Genomic DNA, 27,686 nt, shown 5'->3' on the forward strand with positions numbered 1-27,686 from the left:
CTGGTTTATAATGTTTAAGACATGCCGGGTAAATCTGCCTTCTGTCCTTTAGAACCTTGCCCCCGGATAGCAGTGTGCAACTCTCTTTAGGAGCCCTCAAGATATGAGAGTGAAAAGGCTTTTTCGACTATAAGACAAAGAAGTATTGAATTTTCCTGAACAACAGCAAGACCTTAGCCTAGCAAGCTAATGCAATATTGATCTGAGCAAGAGTGGGCACAGTACTTATCTATCTCATGCATGTGCTCATTTGTGTATTTACATGAACACAGCTATTGGATTTCCTCTTTCCGTTAGGCCAAGGAGATGAATGGAAACTCACAAAAACAGAAGTGGAACTCAGCAATTGCATTACTGAAGAATTTAAGTAAGCAATATGTGCTAAACAATCTTTTGGGGGGACAGTAGGTGCATAGTGACCATATCTTTCCAGGTGTGAAGGCAATAAAGTATTTATGCTATTTAAAAGATATACCTGCAACTGGGAATGGCATTACCCTGTTATTTGTATTTTTCCATTAATTTCTCCAATAATTAATCTCTCCAATCTCTCACCTCAGAATGAGACAGTTTGGTCTCCTGTTCCCTTTCTATGGTGGGGGGCAAAAAAAAAAAAGGCAGCAATCTGCTATAAAGACAGACTTTCAAAAGGAGGCATTCTGAATAACTAAGCAAAAAAGGTAATCACTTCGAAAAAGTACAAAATAGACCAGGTATTGTTTTCCTACAATAATAAACTTTTTGTTGGAGAATATCTGGACTTGGCAACTTTTCCCCAGGAAAAAAAAAAATTGCACATTTATGTCATTTACATTTTGGAGTGTTAATAATTTTATGTTTATATCATTTCTATTTTAGAAGTTTAATTTAATTATTTTATTTTTATTTTTAAATGTTTTTATTTATTTTTAAGAGAGACAGACAGCATATGAGCAGGGGAGGGGCAGAGAGAGAGAGGGAAACACAGAATCCAAAGCGGGCTCCAGGCTCTGAGCTGTCAGCACAGAGCCCAGTGCAGGGCTCGAACCCATGGACTGTGAGACTATGACCTGAGCTGAAGTTGGACGTTTAACCCACTGAGCCACCCAGGCGCCCCAGAAGTTAATTTTAATATAAACATTAAGTCAATAAAATCCAAACAGAGCTCAATCTAGCGTTCGTGAAACTTACTCCTCAAATAGTTGATAGATTTTGGAATGTAGGTAACGACAGCAGCTAAAGCCTGGGGGGAGAGCTGACTTCATGTGCGCCCATGTGGTGTGAGCTAAGCATTCGTGTTTGGCTCCAGAATTCAGCACAAACATTTGCAATATCCACCAGGGCCGGGCAGTGTGCTCAGCTCATGGCTCACAAACCATATGTAAACTTCCACCAATTACTACAGAGTCGCTACTTGTGAATCCATGGAGCTTAAGGAGTGATAGACAGAGATGTGTGATTCACAACAATGCATACCTCGACTTGAGTTTGGGAGTAAACTGCTTTTCTTCAAAGTCAATCCTATTCAATGGGTCGCTTTCAATTACTTAGTCACCTAATTCAATGTGTATGATAAAAGGCAACATAAAATCACTTGATGTTTAAAAGCCTTCAGCGCCTTCTGGTTGTTGTTTTTGGAAGGGATATCAAAGAGTAAAAGCAATTTTGCTGGCAAGGGACTGTACGTGTTGAACTACTATAACAAAAATGTTTCTAGTGCCACTGACAAACCCAGGAGGGGAAGTCTGTCATTTTTGCCTAAAAAGGAGAGTGCTGTTATGCCGGTGTAGGCTGGACAAGGCTAGGTAAATTTTAACAAATATACAAACACAGTTTCCATATTCCAAGGCCAGTTTTCTCTGGGAATAAGTCAAGTGCACCATAGTTTAAAACATGAGTGAATTGCAAGGCTGATAACTCTTATTGTTAATTGTTCCTCGCTTCAACTCAGTGATTTTCTAGAGCCAGAAAATTACTACTTTGAAAAACCCTTGACACTAATAACAATGTGCTTCTTTCTGAAAGTATTCTAAATAAGTTGGTTGATTGGACCTCCTTTTCAAATGTCAATTTAAATGTAAGTTCTAGAAAGGAAGGCTGCAAATTTGGGTTGTGAACAAATAAACCCATTATTAAATGTTCCAGCTATTATTACAATACTGTTATAATATTGTTTTCCTAATTATCAGATTGAATACTTAGAAATCAATCAGCACTCTGTTTGGGCAAATCTCATTACTTAATGAAGGAGTTTCGATAAGATCATCATAACCCTATTTATATAGTAAAAGAGCAAAGAAGAAACTACACCAATGATAACTCACCCACTTACTGCAATGACAATATAAGCTTTCTCTAAACCCAGTTTATCTCCATTGCTGTTTACTGTTGAGGAACATAGCTAAATTGAATTACGCTGAGAATTTTAATGTCATTTCAAAGGCAAAGGCAATCTCTTTCACATGATACTTGCCCTTCATTTACAATTTAATATTTATTTAAATATTCTTTCCTCCAGCCTGATCATAATATCTGACTCTATTTTATTGGTGGTTACATATTTCTAACTGCATGATTCGTAAGAACTTCCAAGCTGCCCTTTCTGATCTGTGTAGAGTGTGTTCTCTAGAGAAATCTTAATATTAAACCAGACTAAACACAAGACAAGCAATACAGCTGCAACAAATTATTTGATATTATCTCCCTCTTTTCAGGATTTGGGTGCGTATTTTTGCCATTCACCTTCTAATTCACAAGGATAGAAATGGGAAAACTTTCATCTAGCTGTCCACATGGCCACCCCCTGCCCCCTACCTCCTTCAAATCTTTGCTAAAATGACATTTTTGTAATAAGGCCGAACCTGACCACCTTATTTAAAATTTCAACCTAAATATCCCCGTCTCTTAACCCTAGTACTTTTCATGCCTTTGCTCTACTCTACTTTCCTTTCTTTCATTTTTGTTGTTGTTGTTGTTTACAGAAGTTCTCACTTTTTGCATTCCAAGGACAGAATTCTTTCATCTGTAAGTGTATTGTTTATTGTCCAATGGCCCCTGGCAGAACTGAAACTCCGGGTGGGGGGGGGGGGCAGAGCAGCCATCTTTGATTGTTCTGTTACTAAGAAGTAGCTAGACCAATGTCTGGTACATGGCAGGTATTCAGTAAATATATTTTAAAATGTAGGATAAATTTAGATGATAAAAACAATGTATACAGATGATGTGTTGAGATGATTCAAATTGCCAAAGATAAAAATTCCCTAGGGAGCAGATAAGGAATCTGTCTAAATTAGGAATGTCCAAACATCCTCTTTATTTTTCTAAATTTCTAAATTTTTGGTAACTGCATAATGGATGCCATTTCACCCTTAAAATTGTATCAAGTACTTAACCTCTCTGGTCTTTAGTCTCTGCATTTGTCAAATGAATTGTTTGATTTAACTGATCTCTTCAGGTCTGTGAATTAATGACCAGTAGGCAGGTCAATGAAATGAGGCAAATACTTTAGTCAGGAAAACCATGTGTTGGTCCTAATTCTATCACAAAAATAGCTATGAGACCATGTGTAATCGTTCATGGCCCCAGTTTCCTTACCTATAAGTTGAAGAAATTAGACTAGATAATTACTGTCTTTTGAGCTCAAATATTTCATCGCTACTCTTCATAAAGAGAGTTACCATTTTGCTTTGTTTTATCTCCTCTTTCTGAACTATTTTTTTAAAAAATGATGCATGTATCGTGACACTTGTAAAAGGATCTCAGGGCCCTTCCCCCAGATTCTCCCCCTTTTGGGGATGCTTCCTGCCCTTCTTACCATCAGGGAATCCATCCCAGATTTCTAGCCGGTCATAGCGACAGAACATCCCCCCTGGAGGGTTTGAGTCAAGCTCCAGGTCAAAGCTTTCAAATTCCAGGATAATCTCTGACATCTTTGGTGCAAAGATAATATAAGTGCATTCTAGGCTGTTGGGATATTTTTCAGGGAATCCTGGGGACTTTATCACTCCACTAGGTGCTGTGTAATTCTGAGAACATTCAGGACCTAGAAGCAAAAGAAAAGAAAGAGCAAAGTGAAAATCCCACTCACACAACTTCACCAACAAATAACCTGGGTAAAGGCAGCATATCTTTCTAATAAAAGCTCACGATTATAGTCACTTTCCAAATCACTCATTACTCAGCCTTACTATAGGAGTGATAGGTATGGAAAGTCAAGTTCAGATTTATTGTGTTCACCTTAGTTTTCCATTTGTGTGAAGCAATTTAAAAACTTCTGCTGTTGCAGAGAAAAAAAAATGACAAATATCAAATCATGTGGGAACAATGAATGAGTAAGCTACAGAAATCTCGACAGAGCCCTAGAGAAATAATTATAGCCCCTTCAAGCTTAAATCTTTAAATCTTGAGGCTGACAGCCCTTTATTGGTGAAATAGAACATTTACAAAGGCGAGGGAGAGAATTCAGTGGAGGGAGTTTGGGTTTCAGATTCCTACACCAGTGACTCAGTAACTCTGCCAGATGTGACCTATGCCTCTTTGACAAACTAAATGTGAAAGGTAATTCGTACATGTATCCAGGGTGAGTGACTCATTTTGAGTGGTGTTGACACAGGTGTGCCGGTAAAGTGTGGCTGTTAGTGAGGGCACGATAAACTGTGATTACAGGCCGTGTTGCTAGAAGTCACTTGATATCAATGTTGACATTGTTGCCTTCCCCAATGTATCAGATACAGTGCCATTCTAAAATTATTTTTAACATACATGTGTGGGTGTGTAATGTGTCTATTTATAGTGTATAATTTTAGTGACTATTCAGGGTTTTCAACACTTTACAAATTATGGTAATTTGTAATTTAAATTGGTCAAGCTCAGACACACCTATAGTGCAAGTTGACCTTATGACCGTATGAATGACCACAATTTTGATTCATGGCGTCCAGCGGCAAATGGGGTAGTATTCACCACACCATTGAAAATGGCCCATCTACAAGAATATGAGCACATCAACTTGACCCCTTATCACCACCACCATTGCTATGATTTTCAAACGTATCCTAAGGATCTCTGGGAATCAGCAACGACTTGATCCTCTTGAAACTCAAGATCCAACCTGGGAATATTCAATTCAACAATTCTTTCCCTGGGCCATTGTCTCACTGATGAGCACCCTGTGATGGCATGCATGGATTCAGCTCTAATAAGGAGGTTGGTTGAGAGTGTTCTTAACTAAATATTCTCCCACAGAGCCAAGTACTAGAGGCAACACTGTAGGCATCAATACAGATTAAATTAAACCAACAGATCTCTATTTTTAGTGTTTAGAATTGCTACGCTGAATCTCCACCTCAGTGCGTCTGGCAGGCTTTTGAGAAAACAAATCAATTGTTTGCTCTCCATGTACATACTAGATGTTCATGGCACTGGAGACACAGAAGAATAAAAATTACTAGATGTACACAATAAACCTGGCCTTTAGAGGTCTGACTTGTTTAAAATGCCTTCCAAAGCCTTCACAGATGTGGCTCATCCTTCACCATGGTGGCTTCAGATACTTACTTATTTGATTCTGGTTAAAGTTACTAACATGTGACATTTACCATGTCAATTACAGGTAAGAAGATTACAGAATGTGCCGTATCATTTATATTCTAAGTTCATGGGTGGCTTCTAAGATGACAGGGACTTTGCCAATTTAAGACATTAATTTACAAAGACATTATAGTTTACAATTATATATATATATATATATACACACACACATATATATATATATATATATATATATATATGTGTGTTTTATATATATATAAAATATTGGAATCCCTTTCATTTTATTTTTAAGATGTAGGAACAGTGACCCTGGAGACCTCCAGCTTCCTCCCTGGGGCAGTGCGGGGTTGGGGGGGGGATGCTTTTTTAAGATCCTTATAAGGAAAAGCTGACAGTGGGGTTCAATTCAGGTACTAATATTTTCTCCTTCTTAAAAAGGTAAAATTATCCAGGTGAGATCAAGATTTAATAAGAGGAAAAAATGACAGGGATTAAAGGCATACTTTCAAAATCAAATAATTTCAATGCTTTCACTAAGGCTGGCCCAGGTTTGCTAAGGAGTGTGACAAAAACTGGAGAAATTCCATGGAGTAGTAGAAGAGAACTGGATTGAGCACCAGATCTGTGATCCAGTCTACTTCTACTGCTAACCTGCTGTGTAAACTTGAGTGGCCTCCTAACCTTCCCAGTCTTCAGATTCTGTATATAACAAATGGGAGGTGGGCTTTAGGATTTGGGAAAAAAATCCCTTTAAACTTCAAGATTCTGTATTTTCCTACTTCCTCCAGTAAACATCAACATTTGTTTTAATATTTTTCCTGTTCACTGTTGCATAGGTTTGCCACAGATGAGCAAGCACTTCCCAAAAACAAGCAAGGCAGGAGTGGGTGAAGGAACTCTGTAGAGAGTACAGAAGCACTAAACAGGAGAGAAGGAGAGCAGCCCTGTGTGTCTAGGCATGAGTGAGCTGCTGCTGTGAGAGGTAACACATGGCATTGGCCGCCAGTGAACACTGTGCTTTTGATTTATTTGTAAGACTTGGAGGACCTTGTGTGGCTGTAAGAATGCCACGCTTCATTGTTAATGACAATAAGGGTACACAATAATAACAGCTAAGATAGTCTCCTTGGAATTATTATTAAAATCCAGACTCATAACCAAATAACATGTGAAGGGATCAGTCTTGCTCTCCATAAATGCCATGTCTTCCCCACATGGACACGCAAAGAAAATGTCTACATTTTCTTCCCTTGGATAACCCAGACCAAGGGAAGGACAGGGGAGGAGTGATAGGTAGTGATGCTTGGGTTTCCTGGAGAAATTGTTTTAGGTGAGTGGGAATAATTTTCAGGTTGATGGCCCAATCTTTCACCATCTAGGAAAAGACACATAGAAGGGGAAAGTGAGGGACCTGGGTAGAAAGTTAGGGTGTCCAGGGTGGCTCCAGGAGGCATGGGAAGAGGTGGGGACTGGCTTTGCTGACTGACCTTTGCAAAGGTGGCCTTCGAGAAATGCAGCCTTAGGGATGCAGAAATGGCCTAAAATTTCCTTAGAACTGTAATCTAGTGCCAGAAAACCTCAAGGCCAACAGGTGAAAGACTCATTTATTGGGCCAACTATAATTAGTATAATTTATGTGTTTTGAGGAAACCTGAAATTGCTGCACTCTGGAAGAAGTGGTATGTTTTCAAAAATAGAAAAAGGAGATTCATGGATTCTATAATATCATTAAATGGCTTTTGAGGAAAAAAATATCCATGAACCTGTATATGTATGCATAAATGTATTCATTAATGACTTTCTATGAAACACCTGTAAGGACTATAGTATATGCAGTGGGGGGGGGGGGGAGATGTTTTCTTTGCATTTTTCAGGTGGTACCAATCTGGTTGGGAAATAAAATATACATATATGAACAAATTTGAAAATATTAAGAAGCATAATGGTTAGTGAAACATACTTGGATATATATGTGTATACATAATATGCATTATGTGTATATTGTGTGTATGTGTGTGTGCATTTGCATGTGTAGAGGACAAGTTGGGTATATCCATAGGAAAAAAAAGTAGAAGAATTAAAAAAAGCTTCTTGAGAAGAAGAAAGAAAAGAGCCCGGTTTCCATGGAGGTTAATATAAACTGATAGAGAGCGAGGGCTCTGAAAGCTAATGGCACCAGTTTCATCCATAAGCATTGTTTACTGAACACATCTTTGGTAACAGGCACTGGCTACATGCTTCTCATGTTTTCATCTCAACTTATCTTCTCAATAAACCTGTGTTGGATACTATTATCCATTTACCAGATGAGGAATGTAGTGAATGCAGAAAGGCAGCATGACTCTTGGAGGCTTTTGGATGTAAATTCAAAAGAACTAGAAGCCATATTGGATGTAGAGAGGCAAGAAGAGAAAGAAAAAATAAGGCTTCAAGTTTCAAAGGTGGTGTTGGAGATCAGGATAAGGAAATTACAGTACCTCTGAGGAAATGGAAGTATAAGGGGCTGAGTTCATTAGGAAGGAATATGAAGAATTCTCAATGACTTAGTTATAGATCTCTCTCTCTCTCTCTCTCTCTCTCTCTCCTCTTTCAACTATCTTCAGATCTTCGAGAAACACTGAAAATGAAAGGCTACTCCTAAATTCCTTTCTGACACCTTATTTTCTTTGATAGTGCCATATGCCGGTAAGTGAGCAAATGTAGATACGTGTGTGTGTGTGTGTGTCCATATACATACATGTACAATATGATTTCTACAACAGGTCAAACAGCTTTCAACACAAGAAAATATGTATATATGTAATCAGCTGTACATACTGAAGTCATATGTATACTATTATTTATTCAAATGTTTGCAGAATTGTTTCTATCTATCCATACTTGTATGGGGCAATGGCAGATTTCTTTGAAATTTTAAGAAGTTGTACCAATGTTCCTAGAAATTCCTAATGACTCCTATTTGTTATTCTCAGTTGCCGCTGAGACTCTGTAATTGATGTAACTAGATTTTTTTCTATTAAAAAAAGCTCCTATTCTAGGACAGTACACTCAAATCTTAAGCTTCTGTCCCTGGATTGGAACTCCCACCCACCACATTACTGCCAACCTAAAACGGAAGGTTAAATTTAACACATTAAAGGAATCTACCAGCTGTTGTGAAAAACAGTGACATCTGGATAAATATACATTGTTTATCAATTGACTGATATGTGCATTCAATTCTTCAAGGCTGGGAGACTAGGAATTTTCAGATTCTATACATCTCAATATATACCATTTGAACAGAAGATTACTACTAAGTGATTATATCGTAGAGGGAGAAAGATCTTTATTTCCTAAGGGGAATGGCATTTAAAGCTTTACTGTTTTGTTTCCTCCAAGAGGTTCTTTCTCCAACTATTCCTCTTCTTAACAGACATTAATAGAAAGACTCTTCTTCCTTCAGCAGCATTAGAAACTCTAAGACCAGCAGACTGCTTTCCCTTTCCTGGGAAATACTAGTTTTGAGTTTTGTAATGAAATAAAGGGAACAGGATGTATGTACATGGCTTTAAGATAAAGGAGACTCACACATTTTGAATGAAAGAAATAAAACTTCAAGAGAAGATCACACTTATTTTTGAAGAAAGATAAGAATAAATGCTCTTAGAGAGTTTTACAGAATATATACCCTATAAACACTGGTCAGCACATTAAAATGATGCAATTTTGAGTCCTGAAATACTTTAAAAATATTTTTTAAAGTTTATTTATTAGAGAGAGAGAGAGAGAGAGAGAGAGAGCGAGCGCATGCACGCGCGCGCACAAGTTGGGGAGGGGCAGAGAGGAGAGACAGAATCTGAAGCAGGCTCCACGCCATCAGCGCAGAGCCTGATGTGCGGCTGAAACTCATGAAATGTGAGATCATGACCTGAGCCGAAACCAAGAGTCGGACCCTCAACCGACTGCGTCACCCAGGTGACCCACTTAAAAAAATCTTTAAACACGACTTCTTCCATACATTGGGTAATTTTCCTTTGTTTAAAGTATTTTCCAACAGTTTTGTAATGGGAATATGCAATTTTTTACAAGAAGATCAAAGCATTATGCCTTTGTCTTCTTTTCCCTTTGTCATTCATGGAATCAAACAATGGTAATGAACGTTTAGCCACACTTGTTCTGCAGGAAGTCACTCACCTCTCTTGAAAATTTCATAACGTATGGAAAATCCAGCACCATGTGTCTCATAGTCAGAGACAAATTTAATAAAAAGAAATGGCCCTGAAGACACTACAGGGGAAGGAGCAATCTTCCCACAGAACTTTCCCCATAAGCGTCCATTTTCATTGTCTCCATCGATGACCTCCACGTAGTCATACCTAACATAAATACAGGAGACAACAGGTTAGTGAGAAATGCCCTTTTAATTTCAGTGATTTAGAAGGCAGCATTATCCAGCATAGTCTGTTAGGAAAACAGTGCTATCTGTATTCACCACTGTATTACATGGAGGGATAAAAATCTAGCAAAATGAAATAATCAAAATGGACTACATCATGTCTGTATACATCATCTGGCAACACAGAACTATTAAGAATAATGGTGTCCATTATACTTGCAGACAATGTCAGTTAAAGTAACCAATTAACAAGAAAAAGAAAAATCTCATGAGCACAATTCTCTATTATTAAATTGTGTTCCTTTGTCTGTGGTGGTGGGGTGTCAATACATAATGCTATGCATTCTTTTCAAACTGTGAAGTTCTTTTATGAATCCAAAATGTCTCCTTGGCTGGAGCTCTCCATGAAAAATACTTTGATTTCTGTGAGCGACCCTCTAAACATATGGCCACAGAATAATAAACAGATTCTTTACTATTTAATTCAATTCTACCAAACTCCAGACTTCTTAGGAAAAACTCTCTCAGTATCCACAGTGGTTAAAACACAGATCATCTTCTCCAAAGCTATACTTGAATTGCAGAACATAATCTCTCCAAAGAAAAAGGTTTATTTAAAAATGGAAAATTACTGTGTTTATACCCACCAGCCTGAATCTTTAAAGGAATATTGTTGCTTGAGAAGGAAATGTGACACACTCCAAGTCACCAAAGTGATGTGATTTAAAAAAAAACCGGGCTTAATAATAATACACTAAGGAGACAAATGGTAAAGGAAATCACAATAAAATATTATTCTAAATATTGTACTGAGATAACACATATGCTTCTTTACCTCCAAGAGGTGGCGAGCCGTCTCCAACAAACTAGCATTCCCCCTCAAAAATAGGAAGAGTTTTGTTTGTTTGGTGTTATACTCTTAGTGCCTTTCCCTTTCCTCTCTTGTTATTTACCAAGTCACCTAGGATCCAGATAATCTGAGCTGTCTTCCATTTTTCTTCTAGAACTGACATGAAAACATTACAGTCCATTCATTTCAAACCTTTATTTTATTTCTGCATTTGACTTGGTTCAAAAGTCCTGGGATATATTAATTTCAGGAATGGCTAGAATATGGCAGTAATATAAACTGTATCTGGCAATTTAAAAGAGATCAAAGTGGGGGAAATCTTCATGATGACCAATGTCATCTTTAACAATCTCTTTTCAAACTGTCCAGGACACATTACTTATGTTTACATAAAGTCTCACGAGGGAACTGCAAAGATGATATCACTAGTTAGAGTGGACAGCTTAAGGCTCTCTAAATTAAAAATGACATTACCTCATCAGTTAAAATTGTGTGCCAGCTTTGTGTATATCAAGAAGAAAATAAAGCTGACATTGATGGAACTAAGCATTAACATATGTGAATTATTGTATTAACTGCATTTCCTTTGCTGCATCTGATGTTTCCAGTAGTAATCATTGGCTGGCCCCTCTGCAAAACTATGGACATGCACAGAAGAATTGTTCATTTCTCAATACCTTGGGAGATGCTTTGCATGTTAAAAGAAGATGAAGCAGGAGGGGGAGAAGAAAAAGTGGAGGAGGAGGAGGAGGAGGAAGAGGAGGAAGAAAGCATTATGCTCAAAATCCTTACTGGCCTTTTACACTTAACTGGGGGCAGCTGGAAAGGACACCATCTCTGTATTCATTAAGCCTCCACATTGGCATTTATGTAGTAATTCCTTTTATCTCTACTGCTTCATTGACTAGACAGGTCTGCATGTTTTGCCCCACGTTTGCTTATAATTTAACTGTGGTTTGAACTGTTGGCTATGTTTGGCCTGGTGATGGTGCAATATAGGCTTTTTACTTGAATCTTGACATGGTCTGAATACTAAGTGGCCAAATCTTAGTGCATTTTGCTTTCCAGGCACAAATAAGGGAGGTAGGTCAGGCTTTCCTAAGAACTGGGGGCACTTCTGTGAGGAGCCTTTCCTCCCAGGTAGGAGAGAGCTCAGCTAAGATAGTGCCAGTGAGTTGCAACAGAGAAAGAAGCTAGTATTTTAATTCACATATCTTCTAATAGTAAATACCAGGCTCTCCTCTTGGCAACAGTAAAAGCTATTTTTAACAGGAGGAGAGGGATTAGAATCTCTTCCCAGCAAGAGATAAGTCATTGCATCGTTAAGTGCCAATTTTAGGAAATTGAATTATTCGGGGATACAATAGTTACATTTATAAACTGGAAGGCTGCTATCATTTTAGCACTTCCCTTCAAAGCACCATCCAACAGGGCCCCCAAAGAGTGTCACAAATAGCAGTTCATGTAAATATTCAGGAGGGTTTATGTGCACAAGTTGCAAAGGGTAGTACTGCCAAGGAAGTTAAGAAAGCAGCTTGCATCTCCCTCTGGAGTTGATACCAGTTCCACTCCATAAGTTTCTTGCTGGCAAACGTGGTGCCAGGAATGCAGCAGGCATGCCAGCAATCCCTCCCTAGAGACTAAATGTGTCACCACAGCAACGCACCCAGCCTGCATTGGCCTGAGGCCCGAGATACTGAGTTTGCAAATTTCGCTCCCCCAGGCGGCTGAACATTGCTCTGTTAGTGCTCCAGTGTGACAAACGCCACACTTCTTGGAATGTCAAGATCCCTGGTCATGACGGCAGGGACCTACACAGGTGGAAGCCGGGCCACTTGCTTGACTCTCGTGCTGAACCCACACGTTGGAGAAGAGCCTGAGGAGAGCCGGGAACTGTGTCTCAGGAACTGGGCCCATGCATAGAAGCTAGAGGAGGGGTCAGCAAGCTGACATGCCCATCCGTTTGGAGCCCTGCTCCAGAACACGAATGCTCCAGGTGACAGGGAAGCTGCCTCTGAGTCCAAAGCGCACTGTCTTTCTGTGCAGGGGCCTGGAGGGTCCCAGCCAGGAAAACCCTTCCTCAAACCTCATCCTGTCCACTTATCACAGGAATGTAAACGTCATGTGGATTTTTTAAATATTTAGAGGACAACCAAGCTCTCCCCCTTTAGGCATCCTGCCACTTTTTTTCTTAACTCTCCTACCTTAATGCTTTCCCTTAAGGAGCCTGCATTTACTGGGAACTAACTCTTTTACAACTTAAAGACACTTTACCACGGTTCCTGGTTTAGGGTGTGGTACTATGGTGGTGCTTCTCAAGAGTGTCCCGGGCTTGGGAGAGCAAGCTGGTTTTTTTTTTGTTTTTGTTTTTGTTTTTTTTAAATGTTTATTTAGTTTTGAGAGAGCACAAGCAGGGGAGAGGCAGAGAGAGGGAGACAGAGGATCCAAAGTGGGCTCTGCACTGACAGCAATGAGCCCGATGTGGGACTCCAACTCACGAACCCAGATCATGACTTGAGCTGAAGTCAGATGCTCCACTGACTGAGCCCCCCAGGTGCCCCAGGAGCACAAATTCCTTAAGCTAAAGGGTGTTTTGCCCCCACACTCCCCCTTCCCTCACCCTACCTGGGTATACGTGTGTGGTGAAACATTCTGAGTCCTAATACTAATCACGAGTTAGGTTTCCCATAAGAATGATAAAAGAATAAAGATTTCCTTCTAAGAATTCTTGAAAGGATTACCCAGAGATTATTTTTTTTTTTCTTTTGGGAAGTTTGAATTACGGCTTTAGGAAAACCGCCAAGTAGGGGGAGAAGGGATGGGAAATGAGAAATGTACTCAGTCACTAAAGAGTGGTTTCAGAGGCTTTATAGGTACGTAGTGCTGAAGAGACGAATAGCACACTTTACTCAAGTCGGGTTTTCTCTGGTGAGTACAAATGACCCCTGACTCTCCATGGTGGAGCCCGCTAATGGGAAGAAAGCTAATCCTCTGCGGGGTGTTGTCTGTACGGGGGAGCTACTGTACCAGCCCCTCACAGCTTCTGGACATTCTCGTATGATTAGGAAGGGGAGTTATAGGTGGCGGCGTCTTTTTAATCTCCTTCCAAGAGGATCTGCCCCCACGTGCATGTGTACATTAATAATGGAGAAACCTGATACCTGACATCATAAACCAGAGTGAGAAATGATGTTGGCTAACATAATTTTCACCTGCAAAAATGTGTTTCTTTGGATCTTTGGTTTATTTTGCACAAGGCATTAATAGCTATTCCTACTGAACAACCTGTAAACGATTACTACACCGCTGTCCAAGAATTACCTTACATATTCCCCAGCAGAGAATGAGCTTTACTCTCAGAGCATTAGAGAAGGATTTGGAAATAAAAATATACAATGATGGAGCTAGAAGAAGCCAATTAGTCTGTATCTGTATCTGTGTTTCTGAGTGATTTTACATGATATTCACCCCTAAGTTCTGGCTTGCTTGCAATGTTCTAATCAAGATATATGAAGAGGCTTATAAGGTTCATAGCTTCTTATTGAGTAAAAACAATTTTTAGAAATCCATTCAAAGGAAATAATCTGGAATCATGTCAAATATTTATGCAAAAATATTTCCTGAAGTTTTATTTAGAATAATGGGGGAAAATGGAAATAAGGCAGGCAGGAAGGAAACAAGAAGGAATTTATATACATTCATATCATGGAATATTATTCAGCCACTAAAAGCATATTCAACAAAAGATTTTTTTATAACATAGGAAAAATGTTAATGATATCATAAGTGAAAAGTAAGAGCATAAAACCCTATATACAGTATATTCTCAATTCTTAATCATATGAAGAAAAAGAAATGGAAGGGAGTATGTAGAGCCATTAATAAGTGATTGTCTCCAGGTAGTGAGATTATGTTCCTCAGTCATTTCTGTATTTTTCAAAATTTTTACAATGGATAAGTGTTCTTTGTAATCAAATAAAAGTTATTTTGAAAAGCATTAACTCTCTGTATATAAAGTAGCAAATCAATATCCTGTTGCCTAGCTAATAATTTTTTATTTCTTGGTCAGAAAACACTATTTTTTATGAGGTTTTATTTGGAAATAAATCAAAGGCTCCATCTTTTTTAAAAATAACTGGATCAATGAAAGTCTGTGTGCTTTTTTTTTTTTTTAAGTATTAGAAAGTTAAAATGAATCAGATGTGATCTGATAGTGTCTGATACTGGCAATAATACTTGCCATTTGTATGGTAATTTCCACGTTACAAAGTGCTGTCAGATGTACTATCTAACATAGTCTTTCCCATGATCCCAGGAAGGCACTGATCAGGTAGTACCAACCCAGAGGGAGCACAGAGCTGGGGAAGCACTGGGTGGGAGACACAGATGAAGAAACTTGCATCCTTTCGACATTGCCTACTTTTGGGCAAATTTGATTCCTATTTTTGTTCTTGTTACTCTTTCTCATACATATACTTTGAGAGGTGGAGGATGGGTATGACCTTATTATTTTAGAATTACTTATTAACAACTCATAATTCATTTTCAACTGGTCATTGTTGCTAGAAAACCACCATATCAACTAATATTTCATTGATTTTTTTCTTAACAGTGTGCTAGAGGTATATACACAGACATAGCAGTGTGTATGGAAGTTTATGTGCATGTGTGCATGTGTGAGACAGACATAGACAGAGATAAGAGAGAGCCACTGGCCTCCAGGGAGTCATGTGGGTTGAAAGTTTCAGTGGAATTGGTGGTGGTCATTTAATGGGCCTCTTCCAGAGCTATTCTAGTCCTGGTCCTGGTCCTCCTGCTTGGGCTGGATGTTCAGGGACCACATGACTAGAACCCAAGCCCCGCCTGGGCAGTAGAGAAATAGAGATGAAACAGAGGAGGGTGCTAGAGTGTTATCGAATAGCAGCTCAAATTTTGGTTTCTCCCCACTGCTGGCACTGAGGTCTGAACACAGATTGCTCCAGTAAGGATGGGGCAGGCACAGAGACTGGATTATGCAGGACTATCCGCACTCCCCAGGATGGATAAGTGGGAAAGGCAGGCCCCTCTGACTGCCACCAGAGCTGGAGTCGGCCTGGGCCACTCCCCCAGGAAGGAGGTAGTAACACACCAAACTCAGGACAAGGAGAGGGCCTGAGCCTTGGGCATGGCCAGAGAGCCCTTGACATTTTCAGAGGGACAGAGAAACTGGGCTGTGCTGGCTGATTCTATGAAGTGCCAATTTCTAAGAAAGCCATTCTGAATCTGGCAAAAATTTTAAATTTATACTATAGACAGAAAATTGTTTTGTTTAATATTTTGTCATATTCCCCTTTAATGTTTGTTTCTAAGTTAATAAAGTAATTTTCCCTTATTAAAATAATGCTAAATATCTTTTCCTAATGATACATGTTTTTTCATATATAATATATATATATGTCTATATATATATTTTTTTTTCTTCCTGTATGCACTCTGTGTATTATAAGTAGGATTGTAGGACATGAGTCTTTAAGCTAAGCCTCATTTTAACTTGTGCTGACACTTTCTAAAAGTCAGTCTCCCTTATTTCTATTCTGGCAATCCTTCTGATATGCCCCAAGTCTAGTTATCCTTTTGATACACCCCTAACTTCTAGTCCATAGCCTGACTATAGCTATACTTATGATGTGGTTATGAATAGTTGCACTAAGTGATACGCTCTTGACAGTGTCCGGCATGGGGGAGCATTATTTCAGTTGTGGAGCTACCCAACATAGTGGTGACCCCATTCGCTTATAAGGAGAGTGGCATTTTATCAACATTGCCATTTCTCTACCCTGGAGTTCCTCAGTACAGAGCTCAAGGTCCAGAGGGCAGGGATGACAACCCTGGCCGGCTGGCTGCGCCCATGCCACAGAGCTGGGAAGTAGGTGGTGCTAAAGAGAACAGGTAGCTTTGCTTAGTGGCTGCTGGATGTACTCCAGCCAAACCATGCCTCCTGTAACTGACTTTACAGATTGTGAATGGGAGGCCAACCCCCTACCTCTCTTAGAACAAAAACTGTTGCAAACGCTTTTGTCTTGTCATTGTCCTCCTCAAAGGCTTGCAAGATGTTAATCTTGCACTTGTCCACAGGCTTCCAGATAATTCTCCTGCAGGAAATCCCAACACAATACAGTCTCCCTAGCATCTTTTCCAGAAGGTGGTTCTGCTGATTCAGTATAGTAAGGGTTTCTTTATGTAGGTAGTCAGATAACTTGTTCTCAATAATCAGAGTATAGTAAAACTCATAAAGCTAATCTCACACATTAAAATTTTCATCTTTAAGCTTTTGTGATGCCTCAGGGTCATTATAATGAATATCCATAATTTTATTGCAGCTATTGAAAACTGATGATTAATAGACTAGATAGTAACATAATAATATGTATGAGAGTTAACAGTCCCAGGAAATGAGGCATTACAAAAGTAAAGAAAGAAAGTGTTAAAGAAAAAAGTTTTACTGGAGTAAAATTAAGAGATATTAAATGGTTCTCCCTGGAGCCATGCAAAGGGATGGCAGTTGATTACGAGGGATGCCGTGGCTGGTCAGGACTAGCATAGGAGAAAACATGAGATAATAAATGTCCAGCAGGTTATAGACAGATCCCTGCTGCTGCATAACAAATCACTGTGAAGAGAGGGGCCGAAGACAACACATATTTATTAGGTCACATAGTTCAGCAGTCTGGCATGGCGTGGCTGGGGCTCTCTGCTCGGGGCAACCTAAGACCAAAATCAAGGTGTCAGCAGGGTTGCATTCTCAACTTGAGCTTGGTGTCCTTGTCAAAGCTCACAGCACCAGGGCAGAATTCAGTTTCTTGTAGCTGCCGGACTGCAATCCCCACTCTCTTGCTGGCTGTCAGCTGGGGGCTGCTCTCAGATCCTACAGACCACTTGCACCTGTCATCATGTGGCCCTCTCCAGCTTCAAAGCCAACAGCCGAAAATCTGCCTTACTCATGCCTCATGGTCTTTAGGAAAAGCTCAGTCCCTTCTAAGGGCTCATTTGATTAGGTCAGGCTCATTCAGGATTATCTCCCTTTCTTGAGGTCTGCTGGTTTAGCCACTTAATTAAATCAGCAAAATCCCTTTGTAGCAGCACCTGGATTAATGGCTGATTGAATAACTGGGAGAAGGTGTGTGCATCCCAGGGGCCAAAGATCCTGGGGGCCCTTCTTAGAATTCTGCCTACCACACAGACCAAGCTCTGGTAGGACATACGGGGCTTGGAAGCTACAGTAGAAACCAAAGCCAACAGGGATCATCCACTTGCATCACCTGGTAGAGCAGAGATTAGTAGATACAGGGTAAGACTAAGGATGGGATTAGGAAATTGGAGCAATCATGGAAGCAATTTTAATGTTCTCATGTCATGTTGGCTGCTGGTTTGGGATCCCTGAGCCCGCAGGCATTGCTTGCAGGGAAAAGGAAAGCAGGGTTCTGGAGTGAGCCAGACTCTCCTGTTTGAAGCAAAAACAGAACTTCCAAGATTGCCCAACACATATGTCTGGAGACAGAAAAGTGATAATAGCTTAATTTAAAAATAAATACATAGAAGAATTCAAGACATGTGGTATAAAATAATGGTCAAAATACATAATTTTAATAGAAAATGTTTGGAGTTAAAATTTCTCATTTCTGAGGAATCTCACTTCGTAATTAAGATTTATTGGAAGGGAAGATAAAAAAGAGTCCTTCACATGGGAAAATATTTCTATGATTTAACTCAGATTATGAAATTCAATGATGCATTTTAAATGGAAGAGAAGGAACACCTCCCTTAAAACAACTATCCTCCAGAAGTGATGGAGTCTTTCAGTGTCAAACTTGCAAAGTTCAGTATTTATAGAAAAATTCACATGCCTTTAATTACAATAAACTCAGTTCCCAAGTAAAACTGTGCCATCTGGAAGATATTAACATCATTTACAACTTGTTCGCCTCCCTATTTCATAGAAAATTTTTACTTCTTGCCAACTTTCCACTGTTCTCAGGGGAAAAAAAAAAGGAATTACTTGTATGGATTGTCTCAAGATGGGTTTATATAGCAAGTCAAGCCATCAGGAAGTGACAGAGGGGTTTTTTTGGACACATTTACTTCCTTCTAATTTATTTTAAATCCTTGTATCTTTAAGGTTTTTTTTTTTTTTTTCTAAAAAGATATTCTCTTCTCTCTGCTCCTCTCCTCTTGGCCCTCCAAAGGGAATAATTTTGAGTTTTTTAAGTTAACTGAGCTTCTTATAACGTGGCCCAGTGAAGAGATCTGGGGCAGGAAGAACAGGGTTCTGGTCTGGGCTCTGAACTTCAGGAACCACTCAGGCACCTTTGGTCTGTCAAGATGTGTCACAATATTTGACCTCCCACAAAGTGTCACAGGGGTCAGTGAGGCAAGGAAGTGCCACCTGCCTGACCATCAGGCAGTCAATTTAGCCACATTGGGACAACTGTGATCCAAGTCCTTACACTGTGCCACTGACTAGCTGAGTGCCTTGGGCAGGTATTAACCAAACTCTGTGAGCCTCTGTTGCTCACCTGTACAATGGACAACTCATATGAGGATTAACCTACAGGACGATAGGGAGGGTTAAATTAGGTAATGAATGTAATGACCTTTGCCAGGCTTGATGTCCCTTCCCAAGTGAGGTTGGAATGCATAAGAAGGAAAGAGATGAATGTATCAAAAAGTAAATGGGGGCTTTGTTTTCCAAAAGGTATGCCACCAAGCTCGAAACAGACTGTGTAGTTCAGGTAGTGCAGGAAATCTAACTACAGTTATCTCCCAGGGGGATCCATCAGTCACATGACTAAGGCTCAGAATATGACCATAATAACCTGTTATTCTGAAAAATACGACTTGCGATGGCAGTAGGTCTTGCCCCAGTACTACCACCAAAAGTCAATCAATGAAAACCATCGTCAATAATGGAATTAAAGAAATCAATTTATAGATAACCACAATATGTTTTTTTAAATCACTAAGTTTGTTAAGTGTTTCCACTGATGTACCCAACTGATTTAATGATGTGCAGTTGGATTAGTACTCTTAGCATGCAGTGCTGAATTTTCTCCAAAAGCCCCCATAATTGGTACAATGGAAGCACCCCGGGTACAACTTCCAGTTATAGAAAGGCAGTGACTCTGGCTTATAGTGTCACAAAATCATAATCCCCAAGTTTCCTTTTTCATTGTTTGGAAAAAGAAATAAAGCAATAATTCTGCTTTAGACTATAGGACCTGAGGTGCTAATTTCAAGAATTTTAAAAATATCCTCCTGATTAATTAGTAATTATTCAGTGGGGATCTAGGTAGTTTGCAAATCAGAGCTGCAGGAACTAAAGTTGGCAAATACTCATTTTTTTAAGTTTTTTTTTTTTTTTTTCTTTGCAGGTTAATTACAGTAGAACGCTATGGTGTCAGGTAGGTGAGATTACTCATTCTGGAATGGGGAAGTCCCTTACCCTGAAATGGCTATCCATATTTTCTGAAAAAAAAGTGGAAAGAAAAAAAAATGCCAAAGAAAAATGTGTCTAGTGACACAGATTAGTTTTCCTTTTAGTGACACGACCAGTGAAAGCAACATTGAGTTGAATTTTAGTATGGACAGGGAGTACTGACCCTAGTTGGAACTCTACAATTCTGTTCAGTAGGTCCTAGAGTTTACCTAAGATACAAACCACTAAGCTAGCCATAACCAAGAAATATGAATCTTTTAGGTATAGGCCTAATGCATTTATTTAAAAAAATGATATTTTAATGTTTGTTTTTGAGAGAGAAAGACAGCACAAGCAGGGCAGGGGCAGAGAGAGAGAGAGAGAGAGGGACAGAGGATCCAGAGTGGACTCTGTGCTGACAGCAGAGAGCTCGAGATGGGGTTCAAACCCATGAACTGTGAGGTCATGACCTGAGTCAAAATTGGACGCCCAACCGACTGAGCCACCCAGGCACCGTGGGCCTAATGCGTTTATAATACTAGAATGAAATACACTTGAGAAAAATAGATCATGGTCAAGGGGAGATTTGCCTTTTCTTTAACCCCTAATGTTTACTGAAAGCAGTGTACTGTTGAATTGCTGTAGGCCATCTTTAGAGTTCGGTGCATCCATGCTTACAGTATTTGTTCTTTTCTGTTTTTTGGTTTTCATTATTTAAGATTCTATTAACTTGAAAAACAGGTGTATCAGCTGCACATGACTGGGTCACTAGTAGTTTTACTAACCTAGCATATATTCTGAACCCCCAAGTCGATTAGTAATACAGAGAATAATTTATGTAATGAGAAATATATCTATGGACATAAAAATACTTCAAATGTCAACTAGGGTTTCTTCTATCTTACAACGTGCAAACCAGTTAAAAAATATATTCAGGGAATCATTGGTTACTGGCCTAAACATTAGTTTATATGATTTTTTCTTATCACTGATTTGCATTACAGACTCAGTAATTAATCGGTATAGAGCAAGACTCGAACCATCTCTGTGCTGGAGCAAGCTCATGGAGAGAAGAAAGGATTTTAATGATCTAGGTGGCCTCATGATTTATGCAGACCTTAAAGAGTAACTGCGTGTTTAGAAGAAAAGAAAGCAGTGGCCATAAACATTGCCAGTAGCCTAAAAGCAGAAGCACCATCTAAGTTTAACCATATGAACCATATGAACTCAGAGGGGGTCAGTTTGCCAAAATGGCTCTGGTGGAAGCATGGATTCGACTCAACCGGGAGATCAGACAACCTCCGTCCTACCATCTAAACTCCTCCCCAACCCCAAGGTGCCTTTAATGGCAAGCTTCACAGAAAGGAAAAGGGAATATGGTCAAGTTTGCTGAAACAAAAGGGAGCATAAAGGGAGCATTTCCAAATACACTCTTCTCTTTATCACAACATAAACTAGAGAAAGGCATAAAAAATTTCCTCTTGATGATAGTAAAGACTCAGCTGTAAAAACAAGACAGGTAGGCAAAGGAGATAGAAGGTTGTACTTTATCTTCCCTTACTTTGACTAATTATTCCATAAGGAAAGGTGACTTTTTGCATTAAAAACCAGAATACATGGAACATTGAACATTTCACTATATTTAAACAGCTTACTTTCTTTGAACGCTTTTAACGTAGAGGGCTATAGTTTATTGCACTTTATAAATAAAAGTTTGTTAAGAGAATTGATAGTGTAAAGTCACACGGAGAGATAGCAAGGTAGTTTTTCAGCATTTTAGTTCTTGAATTATTTGGGGGCAAATAAGTGCTCACTTACAAATGTACAATAAAACAGGCCCTCTGAGAATCCTTCAGGGGAAACTTACTTAAAATAGTGCAGGTCTTTGAGATTATCACATTACATTAAAAATATCCCATATTTCAGATATTTCATTAATTGTGATTGCTTTTTTTCTCTAGTAATGGCCAATTACCTATATAATATTATTGTTGTTTTCATCAATTTCCAATCTGTTGTGTTTGCCTTTATTATTATTAATTTTTAATGGAAGCAGAAACAGTGGAGAATTGGTCCTAAAATGTGTTCCCCAGAATACTCATGAAATGTTTCACGGAAAAAATAGTTTTTTCCCCAAATCATCTGGGAATGCTACATGTTGTAATGTTCCTTTTGTGAATATTCACAATTTATGTCAGTATATTAAAGGCTCTGAGAAGTCCCACAGGTCCGAAACCTTGATTTAACTTGGTTTAACCCAACATGTGCCAATCTATTGATTGTAAGTGTCTTTTATTACATAATACCTGTGGAACTGTTGTTCATCAGAAAGTATTTTCAAAGTGTTATTTTGGAAAGTCACTGACTTTGAACTAGCCACAGGTCAAAAATAATAAAAAATTCAGGAAGGGAATCAATTTTGTAAGTGATGACATAAATTTGCAAAGACAGAGATAAATTTGGCAACATAATTCCTTCCTCTTTTCTGCCTTAAATGTTAGGAATTTAATTTTAATCAGTGCTTGGAAAACTGTTTTAGCAACTGTTTCTAGCTAAACAAGTACAATGCTGATCCCTAAGACTGATCCCTATACTTGGTAAAACAGGCTTGACCACGCCTGACAGATGCACTTGGCTAGATTACTCTAGTTTGCATCTCTGAGAGCAGGAATTGGGAATGTCCTGATTTTTACTATGTAGTTCATGTTGTGGTGAGCACCATGAAGAGAACTAGCAAATTTTACAGTGGGAAGAGATCTGAGGGATAGGAGACCAATACTGCATTGTATAGGGGTGCCTGGCGGGCTCAGGTGGTTGAGCATCCGACTCCTGATTTTGGCTCAGGTCATGGTTCCAGGGTCATGAGATCAAATCCCTTGTCTGGTTCTGTGCTGAGCATGGAGCTTGCTTAAGATTCTCTCTCTCTCTCCCTCTGCTCCTCTCCCCCACTCATGCACTCTCTCCCTCTCTCTCTAAAATAAAAAAAATTAAAAAAAATTAAATTTTATAGATGAGAAAACTGAAGCCAAAAAACGCTTAAGGGGAGTGGAGCAATATTTCAAATCCAGTTACCAGAAGAACCAGAACATTCTACTGTATTTTGATGAACGACAAACCATTACATCCCATTTGTGAGGAGATGATGAAAGGGTCTTGATGGTCATCAGGGTTTACTTCCAATTTGAGATTCCTACCAAGGGACTGCTCAGCCTTGCTCCAAAACCTATAGGAAGAGGAGATGGACTGAGTCCAGACAAGGAGTTCATTCCATCTTTGTCATCCTGATGATTATTGTGTGTTCCTTGTTTTGACTTGGATCTGCTCCCTCAATAAATGCTTCTTCAGTATTTAATGTAGCTTCTACCCATTATTCTAAGACCACATTCAATTCCTCCTCCACAGGACAGCTCTTCAGGTATCTGTGGATAAGCATTACAACCCTAAAGTCTCTAACTTTTTTGGTATTATAAGAATAGAAAAAAATTAAAGAACACATATATGAGACTGACACTTTTGAAAACAGGCAAAAGCACAGATATGTAAGGAACCACTTCTCAAATTGCTCAAAGGTTGTTGAGACAAGCTTATTTTAGCAAGTATAAGGACAGTGAGCACTATGGAAGGTGCGTATGTATTTCGAACACTGTAATGTTGTGGGCACTTGGAGTAGTGTTGGTGCCATTAAAGGCAGGGTGGGTGGCTAGACTTCTATTCTCCTCTCTTCCATACCCCACCATGCCTTCCATCTCCCTCCATTCCCATACTCTCCAGCCTCCACATTTCCTATTGATTTGGGGCTAGGCAATCTTGACGCAGGGTCTTGCCATGGGAATGACAAATTGTCTCTGTGGAGCAGGGACCCAGGAAATGGAGAGAGGTTCAGGGCAGAGGAAGGGCTGCTCTAGATCTCGCCATGGATGGAGCCAGAGGGCGAAAGAAATGCCCAGATGACAATTTAATACAAAAATTTTCCACATTCACATTGAGGGTTGGCTTTCTGATGCCAGGGAAAGAATTTATTTTGCTGATTTTTCTTTTACAAACTAGGCACACCAGCCAAGAACTCCCAATGCTGGACTGAGAATGTTCCTATTTTTGTAACTGTTAAATTTATATGCTGAATTTTCTCTTACTCCCTTCCTCCTCACACGCACTACTATGTAATTTCATGCCAACCGATAGTCCCTTTAACATTTGTGTGTGTGTGTGTGTGTGTGTGTGTGTGTGTGTGTGTGAGTGTAATATAGCAAGATTGTTGCTATACTGTAGAAATGTCATTGATTCAGGATACTTTTCCTAATGACAGGTTGTAATAATTCTCCTTGCCAGACATAGGCGAAATACCCATTTTCACTAATTAAGCACACACATAGCCTTAATCATTTTTTAAAACTTAAAATAGGCTTTTGTAAGTTTAGAATCAAATGGCTTTTATATCAGTTTTTTACTACTGAATTCCTCCTTAATTATTCACTGATGAACATACACTCCAGAAACACAGGTTAATAGTTCAAATACTATCAAAGCAGAAGGAATGTTGGGTTTAGCAGTCGTTAAAAATAATAACTTCAACTTGATGTTTTTCTAATTTTTCTTCTTTAAAATCCAATGTCTTCAAAAATACTTGCCCCTTAATGTGTGACAGACATGTTGAACACAGGCTGTGTAAATGTTTGAACAGTAATAATATTGATCTGTTCAATGGAAATGTTCTGTACAAATGGCAGACCATTAGCAAAAGCTTTGATTTTTACTCCCATTATGCTTTGCAATTAAGGAGGAAAGTATTCTTAGCATGTGTGACACATATATGTGTATATATAATTTTGGTGAGAAAAGCAATAATAGCTTATATTTATGCAGCACTCTTTTTCTGCAAAGCTGAGAGAGCTTTTACACTTGGCATTGTTTTACAGGCTTGAAAGGAAAGAGTGAATACATGGTATCCTGTGACATGTGAGGGTGTCTTTACTGCAGCTATGTCCACATCATGACCAGAGCAGCTGGTCGATTTTGTTAAACCATTGGTGTCACAGGCGATTCTTTACTGAACTTACTAAAGAATAAGCTGAATTAACTCCTGAATTGCTCACCTAGAGTCACACAAAAGTGCCTGGAATAGAGTCAAGGGTATGAGTGGCAGTGTAGACAGAGCCGACTCCTCATCCTTGGCTCTCGACCTCACTGTCAGGGACCAAAAAGCAAACCAATAGCATGGATGCTAGACGGAAAGTCCAAGAAATAGAAGTCGTGCCAGTTGAAGATGATGTGAAGATATCTCTCTAGCAAGGTGTTTCCCACTGCCTCTCAAGCACGCTCTGCTCGTTCAGTACTTCAGAGCTGGCTCAAGGTAGAGTGTCAGCCAGGCTCTTCTGGGGCTGCAAACAACATGACGCATCTCTCCCTTGTTCTCCCCTGGACTTTTGAAAAACAGTGTTTAAATGTAGATAGAAGAAATGCTGATAATGGCCTTAAAAAAAGGCTACTAGAGAAATGGCAGGGTAAAAAGGAAATTAGAAACGATGACTTGAAGGCAAATGCATGTCGTCTGAAGACACAAACCCAAAGAGTCTTCCCCTGGCTACTCCTGTGGGTCTCTGCTTCCCAGCCTCTCTGCCCAGTCACCATCCCTGGGATAGTACTACTCTTCCAAAGACCAGAGCAACTTCCCTGACACCCCTCACCTAAGAATAACTGCACAGAATTGTTCTGGCATCTCTTTTCCTGGAAGTTTCTCTTTTCTTATTTTTGCCAAACCAAATTCCATTCTTTCAAAGCCCAACTCAAGGTTCATCTGTTCTGTGAAGCTTTCCTTATAGTCAGTCATCTGTAGATGTTTCCTCCACTTGAATTTATGGAGCCCTTTGTTAGCCAGTATGGACCAGGTAATTATATTTGCCCAGTGTTGCCCTGGAATTGGTTTTTAGGTGTTGCCATGCCCTAGTTATTTCCATGATAAGATTTCTGGTAGGTAGAAAATATGTCTCTCTATTTATCTCGGGCTTTTATGAGAATCAGAAACAAAACTGCCTCCCTGGAAAAAAGCTCATGCTTATGGAGAAAATGAATAAACAAGAAAAATCGCAACAAACATCACATAATTCAGGTAGTCCAACTCTTTGGTATTGATATTGTAACAACATTTCAGCTGCATTGTCTAATTTGCTTACTAAAGGTTCTGGAAGAAAACATATTATGCTCTAAGAAATTTTTTCTACAAATGATATCAATCACTGTGGGGAAAACTCAAGACCCTGGGTGGTTCTACTTTTGTTCCAATTACATTAAACCTTGTTAAAATAGCCATCACGACAACAACACCTCTGCAGAGGAATATGCCAAATACTTAGGGGCATAGTCTCATCTACCGTTCTGGGATTTGGGTACCTAACTCCTATTAGTGATAATAGGTATTACGTCTATAAATCCCCAGTCGCTCTGTCAATCCTGTTTCCACAGGTGGAATGATGATTCTAATGAGGTCCATGTCTTCAAGATTCTATTTAGGAAAATATACTCTTTAGACCTCAACTTTTCTGTGATCTCTGGTAGTGTTACTGATAAGGGCAGCATTTATGCATTTCAAATTATATGTTGTAATTCATTGTCTTTTAAAGAAATTTGCTCCACATAAAGTCTCAATCCAACTGACATTAGTTGTGTGCTTGAAACACATTCAAATGGTAAAATTTGCCTAATGAAGCTGTTAATTATTTTCTTTCCGTTATGTTCCCTCTCTGCATTATCACTCTCCTCTACTTCCTTCAATTAGGGGACAAGCATCAAAAGGTTTCAGAGACTTTATCACTAATCTGAGTGCACTACACACAATCCATTCTCTTTTCTTTAGTGTGTGAACAAAAGAATTCACCACCATTTGTACCTAAGGTCAGTATCTGTGGAAGCCAACATTTTAGACTATATTTTTCCATCACTTGAATTCCAAATTCTTATCCTCAAACGCTTTTCACCTGCTTTAAATCCGGAGCCTAAGGAGAATAGCACGGCCTGTTCTAATAATCTTTGTCTGTAATAAGGCTTAGAGATGTAAATTATAGGTTTGTTCTTTTATTTCTCCTTTTCAGTACCTAAGTAGCATTAAATGGAATATAAGTCCAGCAGGCACATTGCAAGTGAGAATGTATATGATGGTTATGTGGGATGTCTGTAGTTACATAGATCGATGTAAGCATGAGCATAAATACAAAAGATTACAATCTTATCTAAGGAAGTTTCACTTATAAAACAAAAAGATTCCAAATCTGTGCTGGTTTACACAAAATGTTGTCATTTGGAGTCGATTTTGTGTGCCTCTGTTACCAAGAGGTTTTCTTATCCATAGGAGCCACCGAGGCAGTCGTGGATGACTGACCCCACTTAATCCAAACCACAGGACTGACAAATGATTAATTCCGGTCGTCAGATGATTAGCCCTATTCATGGGGTCACAACCTTGCCTGCCACTAACTTGCACCTAA

General features: G+C 39.2%; 1 protein-coding gene across 4 annotated transcripts in view; it reads right to left on the minus strand.

The window, feature by feature from the left end:
* NRP1 (neuropilin 1) overlaps positions 1 to 27,686 on the minus strand; it is a 138,089-nt gene that overhangs the window by 72,027 nt on the left and 38,376 nt on the right. For all 4 annotated transcript variants that reach the window (XM_030321698.1, XM_030321697.1, XM_030321696.1 and 1 more), the window contains exons 3-4: positions 9,706 to 9,887; positions 3,794 to 4,021 (exon numbers count right to left, since the gene is read on the minus strand). In XM_030321698.1, coding sequence (XP_030177558.1) covers positions 3,794 to 4,021; positions 9,706 to 9,887 — 410 coding nt within the window. The remainder of the gene's footprint in view (positions 1 to 3,793; positions 4,022 to 9,705; positions 9,888 to 27,686) is intronic.

The sequence above is a fragment of the Lynx canadensis genome, chromosome B4, assembly GCF_007474595.2.
Source record: "Lynx canadensis isolate LIC74 chromosome B4, mLynCan4.pri.v2, whole genome shotgun sequence".
Classification (NCBI taxonomy): Eukaryota; Metazoa; Chordata; class Mammalia; order Carnivora; family Felidae; genus Lynx; species Lynx canadensis.